This window comes from Oncorhynchus mykiss, chromosome 10 (genome assembly GCF_057628025.1).
Source record: "Oncorhynchus mykiss isolate SJ-2025 chromosome 10, ASM5762802v1, whole genome shotgun sequence".
Taxonomy (NCBI): domain Eukaryota; kingdom Metazoa; phylum Chordata; class Actinopteri; order Salmoniformes; family Salmonidae; genus Oncorhynchus; species Oncorhynchus mykiss.
The window spans coordinates 85023136-85047530 of NC_143031.1; the positions used below are offsets into that span (position 1 = coordinate 85023136).

Here is a 24395-nt window from a genome sequence, read left to right on the forward strand (position 1 = left end):
ATGGTAGTCCTCTATTGGTTGGCCATTGTGGTCCTCTATTGGTTGGCCATTGTGGTCCTCTATTGGTTGGCCATGGTAGTCCTCTATTGGTTGGCCATTGTGGTCCTCTATTGGTTGGCCATGGTAGTCCTCTATTGGTTGGCCATTGTGGTCCTCTATTGGTTGGGCATGGTGGTCCTCTATTGGTTGGGCATGGTAGTCCTTTACTGCTATTAACCCAACCACCCAACTATATGTGATGAAGTGAAAAGGCCCCCCCCCCACCACCAGCTAATATAGAACATGAACTGTGGGCAGAGACGGAGGCATCGATTTTTTTTCAAAGGTACAGGATTGTTTAATTTATTCAACCCGATCTGAACATATTATATTTTTTACCATTCCCAAAAGCACCTGGTGCACATACAGTTAGGTATTACATCTCAGACTGACTTACTAACGCCAGATAGCTTAAAACAATGACAGAAAAACCTCAATGTAAATCGCACTAGAATGATACATTTATGGTATTGTTTTCACTTCATTCAACCCGCCTACCAGACACCCGCCCTTCATCCACACAGTGTTTCATGACCCTAAACACACAGATTTAACCGTGGGGACTGCAGATGAGATCCACACATCACTAGTTGGTACGCCAACACTGTTACTATCCATTAGGTTGCTACCCAAACGATGTTACTATCCATTCTACCATTAGGTTGGTACCCCAACACTGTTACTATCCATTAGGTTGCTACCCAAACGATGTTACTATCCATTCTACCATTAGGTTGGTACCCCAACACTGTTACTATCCATTCTACCATTAGGTTGGTACCCCAACACTGTTACTGTCCATTCTACCATTAGGTTGATACCCCAACACTGTTACTATCCATTCTACCATTAGGTTGATACCCCAACACTGTTACTATCCATTCTACCATTAGGTTGGTACCCCAACACTGTTACTGTCCATTCTACCATTAGGTTGATACCCCAACACTGTTACTATCCATTCTACCATTAGGTTGGTACCCAAACACTGTTACTATCCATTCTACCATTAGGTTGGTACCCCAACACTGTTACTATCCATTCTACCATTAGGTTGGTACCCCAACACTGTTACTATCCATTCTACCATTAGGTTGGTACCCCAACACTGTTACTATCCATTCTACCATTAGGTTGGTACCCAAACACTGTTACTATCCATTCTACCATTAGGTTGGTACCCCAACACTGTTACTATCCATTCTACCATTAGGTTGGTACCCCAACACTGTTACTATCCATTCTACCATTAGGTTGGTGCCCCAACACTGTTAAGCTGAAGCATTGACCAAAGATAGGGGTCAATCTCCCGAAGAAGGTTGATCATCCTGGAACACGACTCAGTTCCTTTTCTCAACACCATGTCGATGATGTCACGTGCCTTCTCTGCCCTCTCAGCGATCACCTTCACTGACTCCATTTCCTCCTGGTTGATGACTGTGTGTTGCAGGAGTCCGTCCAGCAGTTCATTCAGGACAGGTCTTGACACTCGTTTCACAAACTCTGTCCGTACAGAACGCAGCTGCAGTTTTGCAGAACGAGCCGGACCTCCTGCCCCCAACAAGAGTCAGGTTACAAAATGATTACATTTGTACATTTACATTTCAGTCATTTAGAAGCAGACTACTAAAATAAAAGTATTGAGAAAACATTCTCTTTTACAATAACGACCTGAAAATATCACATATTCACATTTAGGGGCGGTTTCACAGACATAGAAAAACAGACTGGGGCATTCAGAACCAGGATAATCTACATCAACTCCTGGAGGAGATGTCATTGGGGCATTCAGAATCAGGCTAATCCACATCAAGTCCTGGAGGAGATGTCATTGGGTCATTCAGAACCAGGCTAATCTACATCAACTCCTGGAGGAGATGTCATTGGGGCATTCAGAACCAGGCTAATCTACATCAACTCCTGGAGGAGATGTCATTGGGTTATTCAGAATCAGGCTAATCCACATCAAGTCCCGGAGGAGATGTCATTGGGTCATTCAGAACCAGGCTAATATACATCAAGTCCTGGAGGAGATGTCATTGGGGCATTCAGAACCAGGCTAATCTACATCAAGTCCTGGAGGAGATGTCATTGGGTCATTCAGAACCAGGCTAATCTACATCAAGTCCTGGAGGAGATGTCATTGGGACATTCAGAACCAGGCTAATCTACATCAAGTCCTGGAGGAGATGTCATTGGGGCATTCAGAACCAGGCTGATCTACCTCAAGTCCTGGAGGAGATGTCATTGGGGCATTCAGAACCAGGCTGATCTACCTCAAGTCCTGGAGGAGATGTCATTGTTCTTGAAGACAGTATTTTATAATCTGGACTTGTCCAGGTCCTACAGTAAACCATGTTGACTGACCCTCAAGTCATTGGTTTGTACATTGCATTCGGAAAGTATGACTTGTTCCACATTTTGTTACGTTACAGCCTTTTTCTAAAATCAATCTATACACAACATCCCATAATGCCAAAGCAAAAACAGGCTTTTGCTAATTTTTACACATGTATTAAAAGATACTCGAAATCGAGCTGATGGATCTTGTTTCCATTGATCATCCTTGAGATGTTTCTACAACTTAATTGGAATGAACCTGTGGTAAATTCAATTGATTGGAATGCACACACCTTTCTATATAAAGTCCCACAGTTGACAGTGCATGTCAGAGTAAAAACCAAGCCATGAGGTCGAAGGAATTTGTCCATAGAGCTCTGAAAAAAAGAAAATCTCGAGGCGCAGATATGGAGAAGGGTACCAAAAAAATATCTGCAGCATTGAAGATCCCCAAGAACACAGTGGTCATTCTTAAATGGAAGAAGTTTGAAACCAACAAGACTCTTCCTAAACCTAGAGCCAAACTGAGCAGTCTGGACAGAAGGGCCTTGGTCAAGAAGGTGATCAAGAACCCAATGGTCACTCTGACAGAGCTCCAGAGTTCCTCTGTGGAGATGAGAGAGCCTTCCATAAGGACAACCATCTCTGCAGCACTCCACCAATCAGGCCTTTATGTCAGAGTGGCCAGACGGAAGCCACTCCTCAGTAAAAGACACATGACAGCCTGCTTGGAGATTGACAAAATGCATGATAAGACTCTCAGAGCAGGAAAAAGATTCTCTGGGTATGAAACCAATATTGAACTATTTGGCCTGAATGCCAAGCTTCACGTCTGGAGGAAACCTTGCATCATGCTGTGGGGATGTTTTTCAGCGGCAGGGAATGGGAGACTAGTCAGGATCGAGGGAAAGATGAACGTTCAAAGAGATCCTTGATGAAAACCTGCTCCAGAGTGCTCAGGACCTCAGACTGGGGCGAAGATTCAGATCATGAGAAACAAGATTCTCTGGGTATGATGAAACCAAGATTGAACTATTTGGCCTGAATGCCAAGCTTCACATCTGGAAGAAACCTGTCACCATCCCTACAGTGAAGCATTGAGGTCGGCAGCATCTGTACAGTGAAGCATAGAGGTGGCAGCATCATACTGTGGGGATGTTTTCAGTGACAGCGACTGGGGGACAAGTTAGGATCAAGGGAAAGATTAATGGAGTAAAGAACAGAGAGATCCTTGATGAAAACCTACTCCAGAGCGCTCAGGACCTCAGACTGAGGCGAAGGTTCCCCTTCCAACAGGACAACATTCCTAAGCAAACAGTCAGGAAAATACAGGAGTTGCTTGGGGACAAGTCTCTGAATGTCCATGAGAGGCCCATCCAGAGTCCGGACTTGAACCTGATCTAACATCTCTGGAGAGACCTTAAAATAGCTGTGCAGCAACACTCCCCATCCAACCTGACAGAGCTTGAAAGGATATGCAGAGAAGAATGGGAGAAACTCTGTGCTGAGTAAAGGTTCTGAATACTTATGTAAATGTGATATCTGTTTTTGCTTTGTCATTATGGGGTATTGTGATGTCATTATGGGGTATTGTGATGCCATTATGGGGTATTGTGATGTCATTATGGGGTATTGTATGTAGATTGATGAGGAAAGAAAACAATTGAATCCATTTTAGAACAAGACTGTAACGTAAGAAAAAGTGGAAAAAGTCAAGTCAATACTTCCCGAATGCTCTGTAACTCTCATGGTTACTTACTTGTTGAACTGGTGTCAGCGATGTATTCATCTGAAAGATAAACAAAATTAGGTTATATCACTCTAAATAGCATCTGGTACTAAAGTACAAAGTTATGAATGACATAGGCTCCTTCCTACCTGTTGGTACTATTTCTTTCCACGCTGTCGTCTCATCATCACCAAATAATTCCATCGCAATGTCAATCCCTGTCATTTTCACAACCGCCCTGAAAAAGCTTGGTGTGGTGTCTCTATGTATGAGATGAACCCTCTGGAGGGGGAGAGAGATGGTGAGAGAGAGAGAGAGAGCGAGAGAGATCAATGCATAGAACTGTGACTGAAATGTCAGATTCATGTTCTTAGTCTACTAAAACTGTACCGGTGGATTGATGGAGGTTGAACAGGGAATGTTCAGTCTGAAGGAACTCTTCAGCTTGAAGGACCGCTCTGGTCTTGTGTTGGGAAACCTTTTAGACCCTTGAAACTTTATTTCCTGTTGTTCCACAGCCTGCGAAACGAGGCACGGAATGCCCAGCCAATCAATGTATAGTCTTACTCAAACATTATTTAGAAAACTAGCAACACACTTATCTTCATGTAATGAGTGTCAACATAACTAACTAGTGGTGCAGTTTAAGGTCATCTCTATAATAATGATACCTCACCTGTATTTGGCCGGGGTTACTGGGGAACAGGTACAGGCGTGGAATTAATGTTTCCCTTTTCACTGTCAGATAGAGCATCAGCTCACAGTGGACATCTACGTTCCAAGAAAGGATATAGCTCAGTATAACAGAGATAGCTGAGAACTTGGGATGGAGAATCTTAGCATGGAATCTGGTGACCTCATGCACTTCCTCTAAAGACACTCCATGTTCCTCTACATGAAGAATCTTCATCTCATTCCTCAGGGAAGGGTTGGTCCCTGAACAACACAATACAAAGGAGACAGAGACAAATATTGTATTATTCATCCAACTAAAACACAAAGAATATGCAGTACCAGATCACAGTAAACTCAAACTCCCAGAATAGTTCATTCACTCAGGAAGTGAAACTCAGTTACATGGAAACATCTTTCTGAATATTATTTCTATATGGTTTTACCCAAACAGAAACAGTGTGGCAGATGAACTTCCTCCAGTTCACCCAACTCCATAGTGATGTCCAGCAATGGACCACCTTGTGTGTACTGCATGTCTTTCAGAAGTTGACTGTAGGGTTCCCAGTTCCTGAAGTGATACTTCAGTATGACATCTCTCTCACACAGCCAGCGGAGCCCAGACACTGTGCACTCATAACTCCCTTTGGGTGTCCTGTGTCTGAGAGCAACAACAAGATGTGGTAGAGAGGGTCAATCATCAAATGGAGAGGTTGGATAAGAAGACTATTCCCAAAGGTAACGGGGAAATACACTAGCAGGTGGAATGAAATGTTAAAAGTAGTTATTTTACCTGAACATTGTCACTCCCTGGACAGTGGAAGTCAAGGGTTCAATCTGATGCCAGTGTGTGGAGTCCTGAACAAGGACAAGCATGTCAGTAATATATATGGGGCCTGTTTCCTGGACACAGATTGAGTCTAGTGCTGGACTAAAAAGCATGCTAAATGGAAGTTTCAATAGAAAGTTATTTAAGGTCCAGGACTAGACCTAATCTGTGTCCGGGAAACTGGCCCATTAACCAAAGTAACTAATCTAATGTATTTAAATGTATCTAATGTACTAATCTAATGTACTAATCTAATGTATTTATTCAATGTTACATGGAATGCTGGGGATTTATCAATTAAACTGTCTAATGATAAAATATGACAACAGGTAAAATCCTGCATGCCTCCAAGCAGAACACAGGACTGTCTATATCCCAGTATGAACGGTTGGTCAGTACACACCTGGCTTTGAGACTGTGTTTATATTACTAAAGCAGAACACAGGACTGTCTATATCCCAGTATGAATGGTTGGTCAGTACACACCTGGCTTTGAGACTGTGTTTATATTACTAAAGCAGGACAGTCTATATCCCAGCATGAATGGTTGGTCAGTACACACCTGGCTTTGAGACTGTGTTTATATTACTAAAGCAGAACACAGGACTGTCTATATCCCAGTATCAATGGTTGGTCACTACACACCTGGCTTTGAGACTGTGTTTATATTACTAAAGCAGAACACAGGACTGTCTATATCCCAGGATGAATGGTTGGTCAGTACACACCTGGCTTTGAGTCTGTGCCTGACTCCTGCAGGTATGTAAAAGTAAGAATTGACATTATGACTTACCTCAACATGGTCACAAGTCTTACAGCTCTGAGGAATCCCTAAAGTCAAAAGTAGTTTAAAATTGACAACATAATAATTAATTAATAATTATTATATAGACTTGTAATAAAAATGAATATAACTTATATAATAAAATAATAAATAATGTTTTGTAGATTTTGGGGTCTGATTTCTGGTAGATTCTAGGATGAGAGCTTAAAGGTAGAGTCAGCTAAATGATGTTGTACGAGCAGCACCACAGATATTGTGATGAGCAAGATGCCCGACTTCTCTCTCACACAGTCACACACAGTATCTGCCCAGGTGCGTGGGTTCTCTTCACTCTCTTACAGCGTGTTAGTCATGGGACCAAAACAGCAGAGAAGATTAGCCTTGCTCTCCAATGTTCTTTGTTGTTATGGAAGTTCACCCACTCTGCTGTTTACGTTGTGCGTCTACGTCGTATCGCTGACTCAACCTTTAAGTTTGTTTTGACCAAATAGATCATGATTGTGTTCCTTGGCACTCAAGTATAATGAATGCTTTTTATCGTATTTTGATTTTTAAAACAATTATCAGTTAACTCACATGTCTCAGGTCCAGGCTTGATCCAACACTCTCCACCATGGTCGCTGGTGAAGGACAAGCAGGAGGACAGTGATTAAACTAAATATAACTTATAAAGGCTTGATATAGCATACATACATACGGTCTAACTGTCTATAGGTCCAACAGAACACATGAAAACACACCACTACTACTAATCTAACTGTCTGTAGGTCCAACAGAACACATTAAAACACACCACTACTACTAAGCTAACTGTCTGTAGGTCCAACAGAACCCAACACACCACTACTACTAATCTAACTGTCTGTAGGTCCAACAGAACACATGAAAACACACCACTACTACTAAGCTAACTGTCTGTAGGTCCAACAGAACCCAACACACCACTACTACTAATCTAACTGTCTGTAGGTCCAACAGAACCCAACACACCACTACTACTAATATAACTGTCTGTAGGTCCAACAGAACACATGAAAACACACCACTACTACTAATATAACTGTCTGTAGGTCCAACAGAACACTTGAAAACACACCACTACTACTAATATAACTACTACTAATCTAAGCCCATAGAAACACATTGAAGAACACATACATAGAAGACAGTCAAAAAATAAATCATAAGACAAGGTTTTGAAGTGTCTTTCCTACACGTAGGAGATATAAGAAAGCTTTGGCAATATGTTTTTGGGGGGGTTAGTGACAACTCAAATGGAGTAGTTCGTGAAAATCGGCCCTTTTCATTGTGGGGTCAGATGAGTTTGTAGCCAAACCGGTTCTGACGCTACAAACACAAGTTAGCACGTTGACAGTTCTGACAAAACGCTCTGCCACCTTTCACCGTGGATGAGGTGGATTGAAACACAGATATATCTTAAACTGGCGGATGCATCACACCCTCGTCTGTTTCTCCTGTCCTTGTGATTGTCTCCACCCCCCCCCCCCTCCAGGTGTAGCCCATCTTCCCCATTATCCCCAGTGTATTTATACCTGTGTTCTCTGTTTGTCTTTTGCCAGTTCGTCTTGTTTGTCAAGTTAACCAGCGTTTTTGTTCTCAGCTCCTGCTTTTCCCAGTCTCTCTTTTTCTCGCCCTTCTGGTTTTGACCCTTGCCGGTCCTGACTCTTAGACCACTTGCCTGACCACTCTGCCTGCCCCTGAGCCTGCCTGTACCTTTGCCCCACCTCTGGATTGTTGACCTCTGCCTACCTTGACCCTGAGCCAGCCTGCCGTTTGGTACTGTTGCCCCACCTCTGGTTTACTGACCCCTGCCTGCTTTGAGCGGTTTATCGCCTGCCCCTGTTGGAATATTAAACTATTGTCAATTCAATGTGTCTGCATCTGATTCCTGATAATACGATCTGGCCATGACTGACCCAGCCAGCTGCACAACGCCATCTCCACCCAGTGAGCCACCATCGATAGGCACGAGGAATTGCTTCGTCGCCTTGTGGAGGGGGGTCCAAACGTTGGCTGAATGCCATGGCCGGGCGTTGGACAGTTTGCTGGAGCAATTCCACGGGTTGTCGGGGAGGCAGCCTCAGCTGCTAGCAGCGCCGTCTGATTGGTCACTCCACCTTCTCGGGAGCCCCGCTTACCTCCTACAGAACATACCTCCTTACCTCCTACAGAACATTTCAATGGAGAGCCGAGCACCTGCCGGGCATTCCTAGCTCAGTGTGCTCGTCTTCGAACTTCAGCCTTCCTCCTTCCACTCGGATCACTCTAAGATAGCCTACCTTATCACGCTGATGTCCAGGAGAGCTCTCACCTGGGATACTGCCATGTGGGAACAACAGCCGGCCAAATGCGCTAGTCTGGAGGGGTTCGTGGAAGATGTGGGGAAGGTTTTTGATGCCCCATTCTCCGGGCGAGAGGCCCCCCGGAAACTAATCCAGCTTTGACAGGACTCCCGCACATTGGAGGCACTGAGGCACTGAGGCACTGTTCGATATGTTTCTGCACAATGTCTCGAAGGAGGTCAAGGACGAGCTTGCAGCGCGGGAGTTACCTACGGAGCTCAATTCCATCATCACTTTGACCATCTGAATCAATGGCCGATTATGGAACAACGGAGGGAGAGGAAATTGGACTACGATGGTTCCGGATGTCGCCGCGTTTGTCTCCACCTGCACGGTCTGTGCTCAGAATAGATGTCATAGATGTCACTGTCCACATAGCTGTCTATGTGTCAGGGGAGAAGCTCCAGGTGGTATCCGATTTTAAGTACCTTGGCATCATACTTGATTCCAACCTCTCTTTTAAAAAGCATGTGAAAAAAGTAATTCAAATAACCAAATTCAACCTAGCTAATTTCCGATTTATACGAAATTGTTTGACTACAGAGGTAGCAAAACTGTACTTCGAAACTATGATACTCCCCCACTTAACATACTGCTTGACTAGTTGGGCCCAAGCTTGCTGTACAACATTAAAACCTATTCAGTCTGTCTACAAACAGGCTCTCAAAGTGCTTGATAGGAAGCCCAATAGCCATCATCATTGTCACATTCTTAGAAAGCATGAGCTCTTGAGTTGGGAAAATCTTGTGCAATACACCGACGCATGTCTTGTATTCAAGATCCTTAATGGCCTGGCTCCCCCTCCACTCAATATTTTTGTTAAACAGAAAACCCAGACATATGGCAGCAGATCCACAAGGTCTGCCATGAGAGGTGACTGTATAGTTCCCCTAAGGAAAAGCACCTTTAGTAAATCTGCATTCTCTGTGAGAGCTTCCCATGTCTGGAATACACTGCCATCAGACACACATAACTGCACCACATATCACACTTTCACAAAATGCTTGAAGACATGGCTAAAGGTCAATCAGATTTGTGATCATAATCCCTAGCTGTGTATTGTCACTTTCCATGTTGTCTGTTGTCTGTAGCTTGTGAGGTGTGGAAACACTTTGTTGCTTTTATGAATTTTGTCTTGCTGCTTTTTGTTTTATGTTGCTCTCTCTGTATGCTACGTCTTGCTTGTCCTATGTTGCTCTGTATGCTATGTCTTGCTTGTCCTATGTTGCTATGTCTTGCTTGTTCTATGCTGCTATTGTCTATATTGTAATTGTTTTTAATAACCTGCCCAGGGACTGCGGTTGAAAATTAGCCGGCTGGCTAAAACCGGCACTTTTACTGAAACGTTGATTAATGTGCACTGTCCCTGTAAAAATAAAAATAAACTCAAACTCAAACTCAAGAATAAGACTCCTCGGCAAGCTCCGGCTGGTCTTCTGCAACCACTGCCTGTCCCTCACCGTCCCTGGTCCCACATATCCCTGGATTTCGTAACGGGTCTCCCACAGTTTGAGGGAAACACTGCCATCATGACCATGGTTGACTGTTTTTTCAAGGCCGCTTACTTCATTCCACTCCCAAAACTACCCTGGTCCAAGGAGACGGCCCAGCTCATGGACCAGCACGTCTTCCGGATCCATGGACCTCCCGTGGACATGGTCTCCGACCGGGGTCCTCAGTTCTCATCCCAGTTCTGGAAGGCGTTCTGCACCCTCATTGGGTCGTCAGCCAGCCTGTCCTCTGGGTTCCACCTCCAGTCCAATGGCCAGTCGGAGCGAGCCAAACAGGATCTTGAGACAACTCTGCGCTGCCTGGTCTCCTCTAGCAGGAGGAAGAGATCAGCGCACCTTCTGCCCAGATGTTTGTCCGCCGCTGTCGCCGTACCTGGAGGAGAGCCCGGTCGGCCCTCCTCAAGACCACCTCCAGGAATCGACGACAAGCGGGTCACCATCGGACCCCGGCTCCGCGGTATCGTCTTGGGCAGAAGGTATGGCTATCCACCCAGGATCTGCCGCTCCGGGTGGAATCCCACAAACTCTCCCGCAAGTTTATCGGCCCATTCCCAATCTCCAAGATTATAAGCCCCTCTGCTGTTCTTCTTCTGTTGCCCTGTACCCTTTGTATACGTTCCACCTTTCATGTGTCCAGACTCAAACCAATGTCTCACAGCCCTTCGTCTCTGGTGTTTCCAGGCCCACCCCTCTACCGGCTTACACAGTGAGGCATCTCCTGAAGATTCGACCTTGGGGCAGGTGGTTCCAGTACCAGGTTGGCTGAGAGGGTTATGGCCCAGAGGAGAGGTGATGGGTCCCTGCCAGGGACATCCCGGACCTAGGCTTCATCGCAGATTTTCAACGCTGACACCACGATCAACCAGGTATGCCCCCAGGTAGGACGCCAGGTGGCGCCCCTAGAGGGGGGGGGCACTGTCACTCCATGATCTGTTTCACCTGTCCTTGTGACTGGCTCCACCCCCCTCCAGGTGTCGCCCATCTTCCCTATTACCCCCTGTGTATTTATACCTGTGTTCTCTGTTTGTACGTTGCCAGTTCGTCTTGTTTGTCAAGTCAACCCGCGGTTTTGATCTCAGCTCCTGCTTTTCCCCAGTCTCTCTTTTCTCGCCCTTCTGGTTTTGACCCTTGCCTGTCCTGACTCTTAGCCAGCATGCCTGACCACTCTGGCTGCCCCTGACCCTTGACCCTGAGCCCGCCTGCCGACCTGTACCTTTGCCCCACCTCTGGTTTACTGACCCCTGCCTGCCTCGACCTGTCTATTGCCTGCCCCTGTTGGAATATTAAACCATTGTCAAATCAATGTGTCTGAATCTGGGTCTTACCTTGATTCCTGGTAGGATGATTAATGAGGATTTTGTTATTATGTTACCTAGAATGATTGTTACCTAGATCGATGACTCACCTTTGATTGTGTCGATCGTCTATCTGACACAGAGTGACTGAGGAGGAGGAAACCTCAAACCCAAACCCAGGATAGAGGGGTTCAGTGAATCTGGTGTGTTCTGTGTAAAGGTGTGTCAGTGTACCAGAGGAGGACACACTATAGAAGGACAAAGTACCAGCTGACCAGTCCAGATACACTCCAACTCTGTTAGGAACTGGATCAGAGATGGATCTTCTGACACTGACTCCGGGATGGTAAAAGTCATAACCGCTATCAGAGCAGAATAAACACCAGGACTTCCTATTGAGTCCAATCCAACTGTCATCCTCATCTCCCCTCCTCTTCATTCCTTTGTACACCACACCGATGTAAATCTGGTCACCGTCCATCTCCACCTCCCAGTAATAACGACCTCCAGATAAGCCTTCTCTGCAGAGAACTTGGAAAAGACAATCAAATCTGTCTGGATGGTCTTCATAATGTTGCTTCTCCAACACCCATGTCACCTTCCTGTTCCCCTCAGACAGTATCAGGTGTGGGTTTACTGTATTTGGGTCCAGGGTGAGATGACAAGCATCTGTAAACAAAAAGGAGAGTTTGATCAAACCACATCTTCATATAAAATGTTACAGTGCAAGTATTGATTAGTTACTATAGTTCTGAATATACAGTTAATTAAGAAGAACAAGTATTGATTAGTTACCATAGTTCTGAATATACAGTTAATTAGGATTGAAGAGACTTACATTTCCTCAGCCCTGATTTCAGCCTGCACTCTCCACCATGATCCACACTGTAGGATAGACAGGTTATTGACTGATAAAGACCTAATAAAGCAGTCAACATTTAAACCATATTGTTGTGTTCTGGTGTACTATCCAAGTTCATTACTAGAGACATACAGGTATTCTATCCTAGCTACTGCATACAGAATGGAGACATACAGGTATTCTATCCTACCTACTGCATACTGAACAGAGTACAATTCATTACTAGAGACATACAGGTATTATATCCTACCTACTGCATACAGAACAGAGTACAATTCATTACTAGAGACATACAGGTATTATATCCTACCTACTACATACAGAACAGAGTACAATTCCAACAGGATATCAGAGATGCAGAAGAAGAGTATTCATGTGGTGATGATGTATGCTGCGTTGGAGTGCTCAGCCTGCTGAGTAAACTTCCCCCTTAATTCTACCATCATGTCCTCATGTTACTGAACCTACTCCACTACATACAGTGGCAAGAAAAAGTATGCGAACCCTTTGGAATTACCTGGAATTCTGCATAAATTGGTCATCAAATGTAAACAACAATAGACAAACACAGTCTGCTTATGCTAATAACACACAAACAATTCTACGTTTTCATGTATTTATTGAACACACCATTGTCACGATGTGGCCCTTTTTGGGGTGTATATCGTGGCTCCCCTCTCACTCTCTCTCCCACATCAGGTTTTAAAACGGTCATAAACTCCTGCTAGAAACTCTCTCTCTTTGCTGCCTTGGAGTATGGAGCTAGAGATCCTATCCCATGGAGTATGGAGCAAGAGATCCTATGGAGAACAAATCATTTTTATTTAGAAACTCCTAATCCCCAAAATGGGAGAATTAAACAATATTTACATTTTTTGGGAATGTGGGAATGGTCCATGGACACTTAAGAGACAGTCGTGTCGTTTTATTTGGTGATCTCATGAAGGACAGGAAACACACATAACTATATCTCTTAAAAAGTGTACATTTTCCCAGCTGTCAGGTTTACTTTTGAATGTTGTATAAGATGGATGAAGAAGTTGAAGAATACTTTTGAAAAAAGAAAACAGTGTGATTTATTCTTCTAAATGATAATTGGTTGTTTTACGGTAATTTATGCAGTCAGTAGCCACGCCCAGGTGGGCCACAAACACGATGAGACCCACCCCTTTTCTATTCAAGTATAAAAGCCCCCCTCCGTGACCCAATTCACACCAGACCACGTAAACCACGATGTGCTAAGGTTGCATAATGGTCAAATTTTCTAAGACCAAAACATGGCGGGGTACGCTGGTTAAACATTACAAGTCTACCAGAGGATAAGACTAGAAAACATGGAGCTGGTTTAAGAACTACAACTCTTACATGTTAAAATGGTTAAGAACTACAACTGTTACATGTTAAAATGGTTAAGAACTACAACTGTTACATGTTAAAATGGTTAAGAACTACAACTCTACGGAGACCATTCAGCTGTAGTTTTGGCTGTAGTTTTGGCTGAACGGTTGGAAAAGAGTTCAACTCTGAGACTATCGATTGGATTTAATAACTGGTTGAAGCTCCTTCAATAACCTCAAACCAAATGTTTTCTGTTGTTGCGGATCAGACCTGCACAATGGTCGGGAGAAATTCTGGACCATTCATCTTTACAAAACTGTTTCAGTTCAGCAATATTCTTGGGATGTCAGGTGTGAACCGGTCTCTTGAGGTCATGCCACAGCATCCCAATCGGGTTGAGATCAGGACTCTGATTTACTTCTGTGTTTTGGGTCATTGCCCGGTTGCATCACCAATCTTCTGTTGAGCTTAAATTGGCGGAGAAGATAGCCTTCCTGCAAAATGTCTTGATCAACGGAAAAAATGAATTCCCAAATTTATAATAGCAAAGTGTCCAGTCCCCGAGGCAGCAAAGCAGCCCAAAACAATGATACTCTCTCCACCATACTTTACATTTGGGATGAGGTTTTGATGTTGGTGTGCTGTGCCTTTTTTTCTCCACACATAGTGTTGTGTGTTCCTTCCTTCCAAAAAACTAAACTTTAGTTTCATTCGTCCACAGAATATTTTGCCAGGAGCTCTTTTTCTTCAGAAGTGCAGCAATGTTTTTTTCTGGACAGCAGTGGCATCTTCCGTGGCGTCCTCCCTTGAACACCATTCTTGTTTAGTGTTTTACATATCGTAGACTCGTCAAAAGAGATGTTAGCATGTTCCAGAGATTTCTGTAAGTCTTTAGCTGACACTCTAGGATTCTTCTTAACCTCATTGAGCATTCTGTGCTGTGATCTTGCAGTCATCTTTGCAGGACGGCCACTCCTAGGGAGAGTAGTAACAGTGCTGAACTTTCTCCATTTATAGACAATTTGTCTTACCGTGGACTGATGAAAATCAAGGCTTTCAGAGATACTTTTCTAACCCTTTCTTAATCTTAGGTCTTCTGAGATCTATTTTGTTCGTGGCATGGTTCACATCAGGCAATGTTTCTTGTGAATAGAAAACTCAAATTTTGTGAGTTTTTTTTATATGGCAACGTAGCTCTAACCAACATCTCCAATCTCGTCTCATTGATTGGACTCCAGGTTAGCTGACTCCTGACTCCAATTAGCTTTTGTAGAAGTCATTAGCCTAGGGGTTCACATACATTTTCCAATCTACACTGTGAATGGTTAAATTCTGTATTCAATATAGACAATAAAAATACAATAGTTTGTGTGTTATTAGTTTAAGCACACTGTGTTTGTCTATTGTTGTGACTTTCATGACCAACTGATGCAGAAATCCAGGTAATTCCAAAGGGTTCACATCCTTGGTATTGCACCTGTATGACACGACCGCTGCTCACACTATTAGGAAATATATTCTGACTTACTTCAGCTTCATCAGTTTATATGTGGGATCCACCAGAGCAGCTGAAAGCAGTTCCCCTGCAGAGTCTCCTGGGTGATTGTAGCTCAGGTCCAGCTCTTTCAGGTGGGAGGGGTTTGACCTCAGAGATGAAGACAGAGCAGCACAGCCCTCCTCTGTGACCAGACAGCCAGACAGCCTACAGAGAGACACAACAGATGTCTCGGTTGGTGTACTGGTGTCAATCATCTTGTAGGACACCAATACATTTGTCCATGACACAAACATTTTGATGAAATATTAGATTTTCAGAGTATTTATTTCACTAAGCTCAGTACCGACCTGACTGAAACAGCTGTACTTACCCCAGTGTGTGTTTACAGTCTGGATCCTCCAGTCAAGCAGACAGCAGTGTAACTCAGCCCAGTACCAACCTGACTGAAACAGCTGTACTTACCCCAGTGTGTGTAGTTTATAGTCTGGATCCTTCAGTCCAGCAGACAGCAGTGTAACTCCTGAGTCCTGCAGGTCATTGTCTCTCAGCTCCAGTTGTTTCAGTTGTGAGTTGGGTGAACTCAGGACTGAGGCCAGATCTGAACAGCAACCCTCTGTCAGACCACACTGACCTAGACTAGAGGGCAGAAGAACACATGATTAACACATGTTTAAAACATCCACATAATAACTCATACTGAAGATAGTTAACTCACACTAGTGTCTGTATGTTGCAGAGTGGACTGGTTAGTCCAACACAGAGCAGCTCCACTCCTCTGTCTCCCAGGTCATTGTAGCTGAGGTCCAGTTCTCTTACGGGGGAGTTTGGTGTCTGCAGAGCTGAGGCCAGAGTCTCACAGGATTCATATATGAGTTTACAGCCGGCTAGTCTGGAGAGAGGAGATATAGTGATACACTTTTTCTAACACAGGCTGGACCTCTGCAGGCAGAATGAGAGCAAAATACACTGACCCAAAAAATATAATCTCAACATGCAACCACTTCAAAGATTGAACTGAGGTACAGTTCATTAGGAAATCAACTAATTTAAATTAATTCATTAGGCCCTAATCTATGAATTTCACATGACTGGGAATACAGATATAATTCAGAAAACCAGTCAGTATCTGGTGTGACCACCATTTGCCTCATCTCTTTTCGTATAGAGTTGATCAGGCTGTTTATTGTGGCCTGTGGAATGTTCTCCCACTCCTCTTCAATGGCTGTGCGAAGTTGCTGGATATCGGCTGGATCTGGAACACGCTGTCGTACACTTTCGATCCAGAGCATCCCAAACATGCTCAATGGGTGACATGTCTGGTGAGTATGCAGGACATGAGAGAACTGGGAAATGTTTTAGCTTCCAGGAATTGTGCACAGATCCAATATGGGGCTGTGCATTATCATGCTGAAACATGAGGTGATGGCGGCAGATGAATGGCACGACAATGGGCCTCAGGATCTCGTCACTGTATCTCTGTGCTTTTTTCAAATTGCCATTGATAAAATTCAATTGTGTTCATTGTCCGTAGCTTATTCCTGTCCATACCATAACCCTCCCGCCGCCATGGGGCACTCGGTTCGCAAAGTTGACATCAGCAAACCTAAAATTAAGTTGGATGCGGCTTATGGTAGAGAAATAAACATCGAGTTCTCTGGAAACAGCTCTGGTGGACATTCTTGTAGTCACCATGCCAATTGCATGCTCCCTCAAAAGTGTCATGTCTGCAACAGTAGGGACATGAGAAATTCATGTTCAAGTCATCAAATGATCTGAAAAAAAAAACAATTATCTGCAAAAAACAAATCAATTGCTAGCTAGCTAGCTACGTCTATCTTCGCTGGACCTGTGTTCACAATGTATCCAATTGACTTCGCTAGTCCTGTGTTCACAATGTATCCAATTGACTTCGCTAGTCCTGTGTTCACAATGTATCCAATTGACTTCGCTAGTCCTGTGTTCACAATGTATCCAATTGACTTCGCTAGTCCTGTGTTCACAATGTATCCAATTTCGGTTTTGCTTTCTGTAACTTTGTTGCTTGTCCTCTCTGCATGTATAGGCGCTTATCGCGTCATCATATCTTTTCCAGCTGTCCCGTAATCTGATTTGAATGTGCATTCTAGAATGCCCTTCTAGCCAATCAGAAATGAGCCTTCAACAATGCTGAGGAATAACTCACGTTAAAAACATACCAACTCACTCAAGATATTTAACCTTTGTGTGGTGCCTCCAGGAATGTGGCCGGGGGATAGCCACTGTTTTGAGTGTCAGCAACACCCCACAACCAGCATTGTAGGTTGCAGCAAGCTAGGCTGCCGCAAGCTAGGCTAGGCTGCCGCAAGCTAGGCTGCAGGGCTATATCCACTCCTGAGTCCACTTAGCCTCGTTATGCAGCAACGCTCCTGGGACATTTAAGGTGTTGCTTTAGTTCAGCAAGGGAGAGCTCCTGGCTGGACATTGTGGTCTCCACAGCAAAACTAGCCGGACTGCAAGTGAAGCTGGGTAGTAGCCTAGCTAGTTTTCATTCAAGTTAAGTCTAACTCTAGGTTCAGATCATTAGAGCCTTTAGTTTTCAGTTACAGTTTGAGAACCTTTGTGATTCTATTATTTTGAATAAATATGCCAGACTAGCAGGTTTACTCTCCTATGTGTTAGACTGATATTGTTCCATCCTGCCAGCCACACCAAGAGAGTCGTAACATTTATTTTATATATTTATCACATTTTATGTATAGGTAATAACTACGAATAAATAAACAATAAAGCAACAAGGGATACTGAAGATATTTAACTCACACTAGTGTCTGTATGTTGCAGAGTGGATTGGTTAGTCCAACACAGAGCAGCTTCACTCCTCTGTCTTCCAGGTCATTATAGCTGAGGTCCAGTTCTCTCAGAGGGCAGTTTGGTGTCTGGTGAATTGAGACCAGAGTCTCACAGGATTTATATGTGAGTTTACAGCCATCCAGTCTGGAGAGAGGAGATAATCTGTTAGATATACAAATCCTTCATTATAATGATACTGTATAAATCAACTCAATAACATAACTCACAGTGCTCTCTTGCAGGTTTTCACTACCGGCATTAACCTCTGATAACCTTTCTCTGATGTGTTGTATCTCTTCAGTTTAAACTTCTCCAGCACCTCCTCTGACATCAGTAACAGGTAGGCCAGGGCTGAACATTGGTCAGGTTTTAGTCTTGTTTCTGAAAGAGTTCCTGAATGCAGGGAGTTCTGCATGTCTTCAACTAGAGAGTTGGCACCAAGTTCATTCAGACAGTGGAACAAGTTGATGATCCTTTCTGGTGAGGATTCCTCCTTGATCTTGTCTGAAAGGTACCTGACTGTTCTCTCAACTGTTTCCTCATTGGTCTGTGTTGTACTTCCTGTCTGTGTCAGAAGGCCTCGTAACAGATTCTGATTGGACTCCAGTGAGAGACCCAGAAGGAAGCGGAGGAACAGGTCCAGGTGTCCATTCTCACTCTTCAAGGCCTGGTCCACTGCTCTCCTGTGTAAGTCAGACAACTGGATTGACTCCTTCTCTTCATCATCACTAGTTTGGGAGAAAACATTTTCCTTCTTGTCCAAACAAGATTCTAAAGCATGCACTGCTGCTAGAAACTCCTGAATGCTCAGATGCAGAAAGCTGTAGACCTTGTCTTGGTACAGCCCAGATTCTTCTTTAAAGATCTCTGTACACAATGCTGAGTACTCTGACGCCTCTGTGACATCAAGGCCACACTCTCTCAGGTCCTCCTCATAGAAGATCAGGTTGCCCTTCTGCAGCTGTTGGAAAGCCAGCTTTGCCAGTTTCAGGATCATCTCTTTGTCTGACTGAGACAGTTCCTTGGGGTTTGTCTCTGTGGCTTTGTTGTACTTCTTGTTCTTCGCAATGATTTGGATGAGAATGAAATGTGAGTACATCTGGGTCAGAGTTTTGGGGACTTCATCCTTCTCTGCCTCTTTCAGCATCATCTCAAGGACAGTGGCTGATATCCAACAGAAGACTGGTATGTGGCACATGATGTGGAGGCTCCTTGACGTCTTCATGTGTTTGATGATTTCACTGGCCAGATTCGGATCTTTGATTTTCTTCCTTAAGTATTCCTCCTTCTGTGGATCATTGAACCCTCGTACCTCTGTCACTTGGTCAACACACTCAGGAGGGATCTGATTGGCAGCTGCAGGCCGTGAGGTTATCCAGAGGAGAGCAGAGGGAAGCAGATTCCCCTTGATAAGATTTGTCAGCAGCACATCCACTGAGGTTGGCTTCGTGACATCACAGCATTTCTCATTGTTTTTGAAGTCTAGAGGAAGTCGACACTCATCCAGACCATCAAAAATGAAAACAGTTTTGGTTTCACCATCTTCAATGCTGTCAATCTCTTTCAGCTCTGACAAGTAGTGGGAAATATGTTGCATCAGACTGTATTGGTCCTTTTTCAGGTTCAGATCACGGAAAGGAAGAGGAAACATGAAATGAATGTCTTGATTTGCTTTTCCTTCTGCCCAGTCAAGGATGACTTTCTGCACAGAGACTGTTTTTCCAACACCAGCGATTCCTTTTGTCAGCACAGTTCTGATTGGTTTGTCTTGTCCAGGTAAAGGCTTGAAGATGTCGTTGCATTTGATTGGTGTCTCTTGTGTGGTTTGTTTCTTGGATGCCATCTCTATCTGTCTAACCTCATGTTCATTATTGAGCCCTCCACTTCCACCCTCTGTGATGTAGAGCTCTGTGTAGATGTCTTTGAACAGACTTTGGTTTCCATGGTGTCCAATTCCTTCAGATATGTGTTGATACTTGTGTTTCAGTTTAGCCTTAATCTCTTGTTGGACTGTCAGCAGAGTTTGACCTGTGGGAAAACAATGAGAGTTGGGACTCATAAGTTAATGTGTGTGTTTTATAAGGGCCTTTGTACCATTCTTTGTGATATTGTATGAAACACAGTCTTACTTCTTCTGTCCAGAAGGTTGTGTGTGATCTTTAATGCATCCTCACTGTCCAAACTCCCCACTTCATTATTTTCATCTGGTAATGGTTCCTGGCTGAAAGCAGGTGGCTGATCACTCCTCATTGATAGCAGACTGGTTGTAGGGGACTCTGCTCTGGGCTTCTGGACACTGAACAAAACAGGGAGGCAGATCACCTCATCAAAATCAAATCAATACCTCATCTACTTCCTTTCAACAACACATATCTTTAAGAGAACTGTATATTTTACATTTAATCTCTTACCTCTTCGAACTGGTGTCTTGGGTAATTCTGGAGGCAGTGTTCCCCTCCTCTCTCTCCCCAATTAGACTCATTTTAGAGGCAGTGGTCTCCTCCTCTCTCTCCCCAGAGAGACTCATTTTAGGTGTAAGTCACAGCTCACTCAGCTACAATAAGAGATAACAGAACAGTCAATATTTCCAAGGATACATTACAAACAGTTAAAATAGCTGGCAGGTATTTGTTCTATACCAAGTGTAAGGTTCTGCTTTTTCTTTGTGTTCTGGAACGTAGCCCTGTTTCTTTGTTCTGGAACGTAGTCCTGTTTCTTTGTGTTCTGGAACGTAGCCCTGTTTCTTTGTGTTCTGGAACGTAGCCCTGTTTCTTTGTGGTCTGGAACGTAGCCCTGTTTCTTTGTGTTCTGGAACGTAGCCCTGTTTCTTTGTGTTCTGGAACGTAGCCCTGTTTCTTTGTGTTCTGGAACGTAGCCCTGTTTCTTTGTGTTCTGGAACGTAGCCCTGTTTCTTTGTGTTCTGGAACGTAGCCCTGTTTCTTTTTGTTCTGGAACGTAGCCCTGTTTCTTTGTGTTCTGGAACGTAGCTTTGTCTTTCATTTATCTTCATTGATTTCACCTCTGTTCGTTTCTCATCTGGTCTCATCAGCTCCCTATTTAGTTCAGTTCTTTCTGTTTGTATGTTTGTGCGGTAGTGTTTGATTTTTTTGACTTTCTACCTGTGTTTTACCATTGACTGCTTGTGACCATGATTCCTGCCTTCTGTGAAGGCTTAATCAACATCTGCTGTGCTCTGCGTGTGAATCTTCTCCCTGAATATTCATTACCGCTCACCTAAAAACGGAATGGATTCAGCGGTGCTACTGCGGCGCCTAACCCAGCAAGAGGAGTTTATGGAGGAAATGTGCCATCTTCTCCGCCAGCCTATCCCTTCAACCCCCGATGCCAGGTATCGTAACCCAGCAAGAGGAGTTTATGGAGGAAATGTGCCATCTTCTCCACCAGCCTATCCCTTCAACCCCCGATGCCAGGTATCGTAACCCAACAAGAGGAGTTTATGGAGGAAATGTGCCATCTTCTCCGCCAGCCTATCCCTTCAACCCCCGATGCCAGGTATCGTAACCCAACAAGAGGAGTTTATGGAGGAAATGTGCCATCTTCTCCGTCAGCCTATCCCTTCAACCCTGATGCCAGGTATCATAACCCAGCAAGAGGAGTTTATGGAGGAAATGTGCCATCTTCTCCGCCAGCCTATCCCTTCAACCCCCGATGCCAGGTATCATAACCCAGCAAGAGGAGTTTATGGAGGAAATGTGCCATCTTCTCCGCCTATCCCTTCTCCCCCGATGCCAGGTATCATAACCCAACAAGAGGAGTTTATGGAGGAAATGTGCCATCTTCTCAGCCAGCCTATCCCTTCTCCCCCGATGCCAGGTATCATAACCCAACAAGAGGAGTTTATGGAGGAAATGTGCCATCTTCTCCACCAGCCTATCCCTTCAACCCCCTATGCCAGGTATCATAACCCAGCAAGAGGAGTTTATGGAGGAAATGTGCCATCTTCTCCGCCAGCCTATCCCTTCAACCCCCGATGCCAGGTATCATAACCCAACAAGAGGAGCTTATGGAGGAAATGTGCCATCTTCTCCACCAGCCTATCCCTTCAACCCCCGATGCCAGGTATCGTAACCCAACAAGAGGAGTTTATGGAGGAAATGTGCCATCTTCTCCACCAGCCTATCCCTTCAACCCCCGATGCCAGGTATCGTATACCAGCAAGAGGAGTTTATGGAAGAAATGTGCCATCTTCTCCACCAGCCTATCCCTTCTCCCCCGATGCCAGGTATCATAACCCAACAAGAGGAGTTTATGGAGGAAATGTGCCATCTTCTCCACCAGCCTATCCCTTCTCCCCCGATGCCAGGTATCATAACCCAGTAAGAGGAGCTTATGGAGGAAATGTGCCATCTTCTCCGTCAGCCTATCCCTTCAACCCCCGATGCCAGGTATCGTAACCGATAGCCTCCTTCGTTCATACACATGCCTGGAAAATATGACGGTTCACCTGGTAAATGTCAGGGATTTCTGATGCAATGCAGCAAACACATTGAGCACAACCCCACTAATTTCGCCATCGATAAGAGCAGGGTGGATTTTGTTGTGTCTCTACTCACAGGCAAAGCCCTGGATTGGGCCACCGGCATATGGACTGCCAACAGCACAGAACTCAGATCCGAGACCCATTTCCACAAACTCTTCAAAGAGGTATTCATTTGATCGCACTCCCTCCTATAGGAGACCTCATAGAACTTCAACAAGGACGCAATTCAGCTGCCGAGTATGCCTTCGAGTTCCGCACCATGTCTGCAGGGAGTGGATGGAATCCGACTGTTTTTACTTGGCATCTACTGAAGAGGGCTCAACATGGAACTTCTGGCAGAGCTGGCCTGTAGAGGTGACCTTCAGGATTTAAATCAATACATTTGTTTCGCCATCGACCACCTCATCGCCGACCTCCGAAGAACAGGAACCCGAAACCTTCTCTTTCCATGATTCCGTCATCCTGTCAGTCTTCCAGAGCCCATGCATCCTGTCAGTTTTCCAGAGCCCATGCATCCTGTCAGTTTTCCAGAGCCCATGCATCCTGTCAGTTTTCCAGAGCCTGTGCATCCTGTCAGTTTTCCAGAGCCCATGCATCCTGTCAGTTTTCCAGAGCCCGTGCATCCTGTCAGTTTTCCAGAGCCCGTGCATCCTGTCAGTTTTCCAGAGCCCGTGCATCCTGTCAGTTTTCCAGAGCCCGTGCATCCTGTCAGTTTTCCAGAGCCCGTGCATCCTGTCAGTTTTCCAGAGCCCATGCATCCTGTCAGTCTTCCAGAGCCCAGGCAGTTGGGCCGTGCTCCTCTCCTGTGTATCGAACGTCAAAATTTGCATACGCCCAGTACAGCAACGTCTTCAGCAAAGTCAAGGCCTCCACTCTGCCACCACATTGTCCAGGAGACTGTGCTATTGAAATTACTCCCTGGAGTGTCCCCACAGAATGGCCATGTTTAACCCCTGCCTATCCCAGAAAATGAGGCAATGGAGAACTACATTGATGAATAACTCAAAAGGTTTCATTCGTCCTTCTTCCCGGACTGCGTCCAGCTTCCTCTTCGTTGGAAAAAAAGAACGGTGGTCTCCGTCCATCTATTGATTATCGTTCCCTGAATGATGTCACGGTCAAGAACTCTTCCTTTGTACCCAGCGACCCTTGAACAAGTGGGCCGTGCCGACATCTATACTAAACTCGACCTGCGAAGTGTATATAACCTTGTCCGTATACGTGAAGGTGACGAATGGAAGACGGCCTTTATCACCACACGAGGACACTATGAATACCTGGTCATGCCCTACGGCCTTACGAACGCCCCCGCCATCTTCCAATCCTTTGTGAACGAGGTTTGCCAGGAAATGATCAATCGCTTTCTCATCATCTACATTGATGACCTCCTGATATACTCCTACTCCCTGAAGGAACACATAAAGCATGTGCAAAAGGTTCTTCAACGGCTCCTTGACCATAACCTTTTATGTGAAGACTGACAAGAGCGCCTTCCATGTGAGCTTCCTCGGCTTCGTGCTGACACCTGGACGGGTCAGCATGGATGAGAACAAAGTCATCGCCGTCAGCAACGGGCCCAAACCGCTCCCCTCACTGCCCTTACCAGCCAAAAGACCCGGACCCTTCAATGGACTGATACAGCCCTGACTGCGTTCAGCCTGAAACGCCTCTTCATCTCAGCTCCTGTCCTTCTCCAACCTGATCCGACCCTTCCTTTCACCCTGGAGATGAATGCCTCCAAAGTAGGAGCAAATACTCTCTCAGCGGGTGGGAACACCTTCCAAATCACAACTCTGGGCCTTCTT

General features: G+C 44.8%; 3 protein-coding genes across 3 annotated transcripts; all 3 read right to left on the minus strand.

Annotated features, from left to right (window-relative positions):
* Positions 1 to 312: 312 nt before the first annotated feature.
* Positions 313 to 5722, minus strand: LOC110512946 (NACHT, LRR and PYD domains-containing protein 1 homolog). Its single transcript, XM_090188310.1, has 7 exons — positions 5574 to 5722; positions 5227 to 5441; positions 4785 to 5044; positions 4499 to 4627; positions 4258 to 4390; positions 4139 to 4168; positions 313 to 1590 (listed from the first exon to the last, which is right to left on the minus strand). Exons 1-7 carry the CDS (start codon positions 5720 to 5722, stop codon positions 1289 to 1291), a joined length of 1218 nt encoding a protein of 405 aa, XP_090044436.1. The 3' UTR covers positions 313 to 1288.
* A 5795-nt stretch (positions 5723 to 11517) lies between these two features.
* On the minus strand, positions 11518 to 15551 carry LOC110515004 (neoverrucotoxin subunit beta-like). The gene is made up of 3 exons (XM_090188324.1): positions 15291 to 15551; positions 12401 to 12447; positions 11518 to 12231 (listed from the first exon to the last, which is right to left on the minus strand). Exons 1-3 carry the CDS (start codon positions 15512 to 15514, stop codon positions 11669 to 11671), a joined length of 834 nt encoding a protein of 277 aa, XP_090044450.1. The 5' UTR covers positions 15515 to 15551; the 3' UTR covers positions 11518 to 11668.
* A 2761-nt stretch (positions 15552 to 18312) lies between these two features.
* On the minus strand, positions 18313 to 20616 carry LOC149980654 (protein NLRC3-like). The gene is made up of 3 exons (XM_090188330.1): positions 20501 to 20616; positions 20219 to 20385; positions 18313 to 20117 (listed from the first exon to the last, which is right to left on the minus strand). Exons 1-3 carry the CDS (start codon positions 20614 to 20616, stop codon positions 18313 to 18315), a joined length of 2088 nt encoding a protein of 695 aa, XP_090044456.1.
* Between the last annotated feature and the right edge of the window lie 3779 nt (positions 20617 to 24395).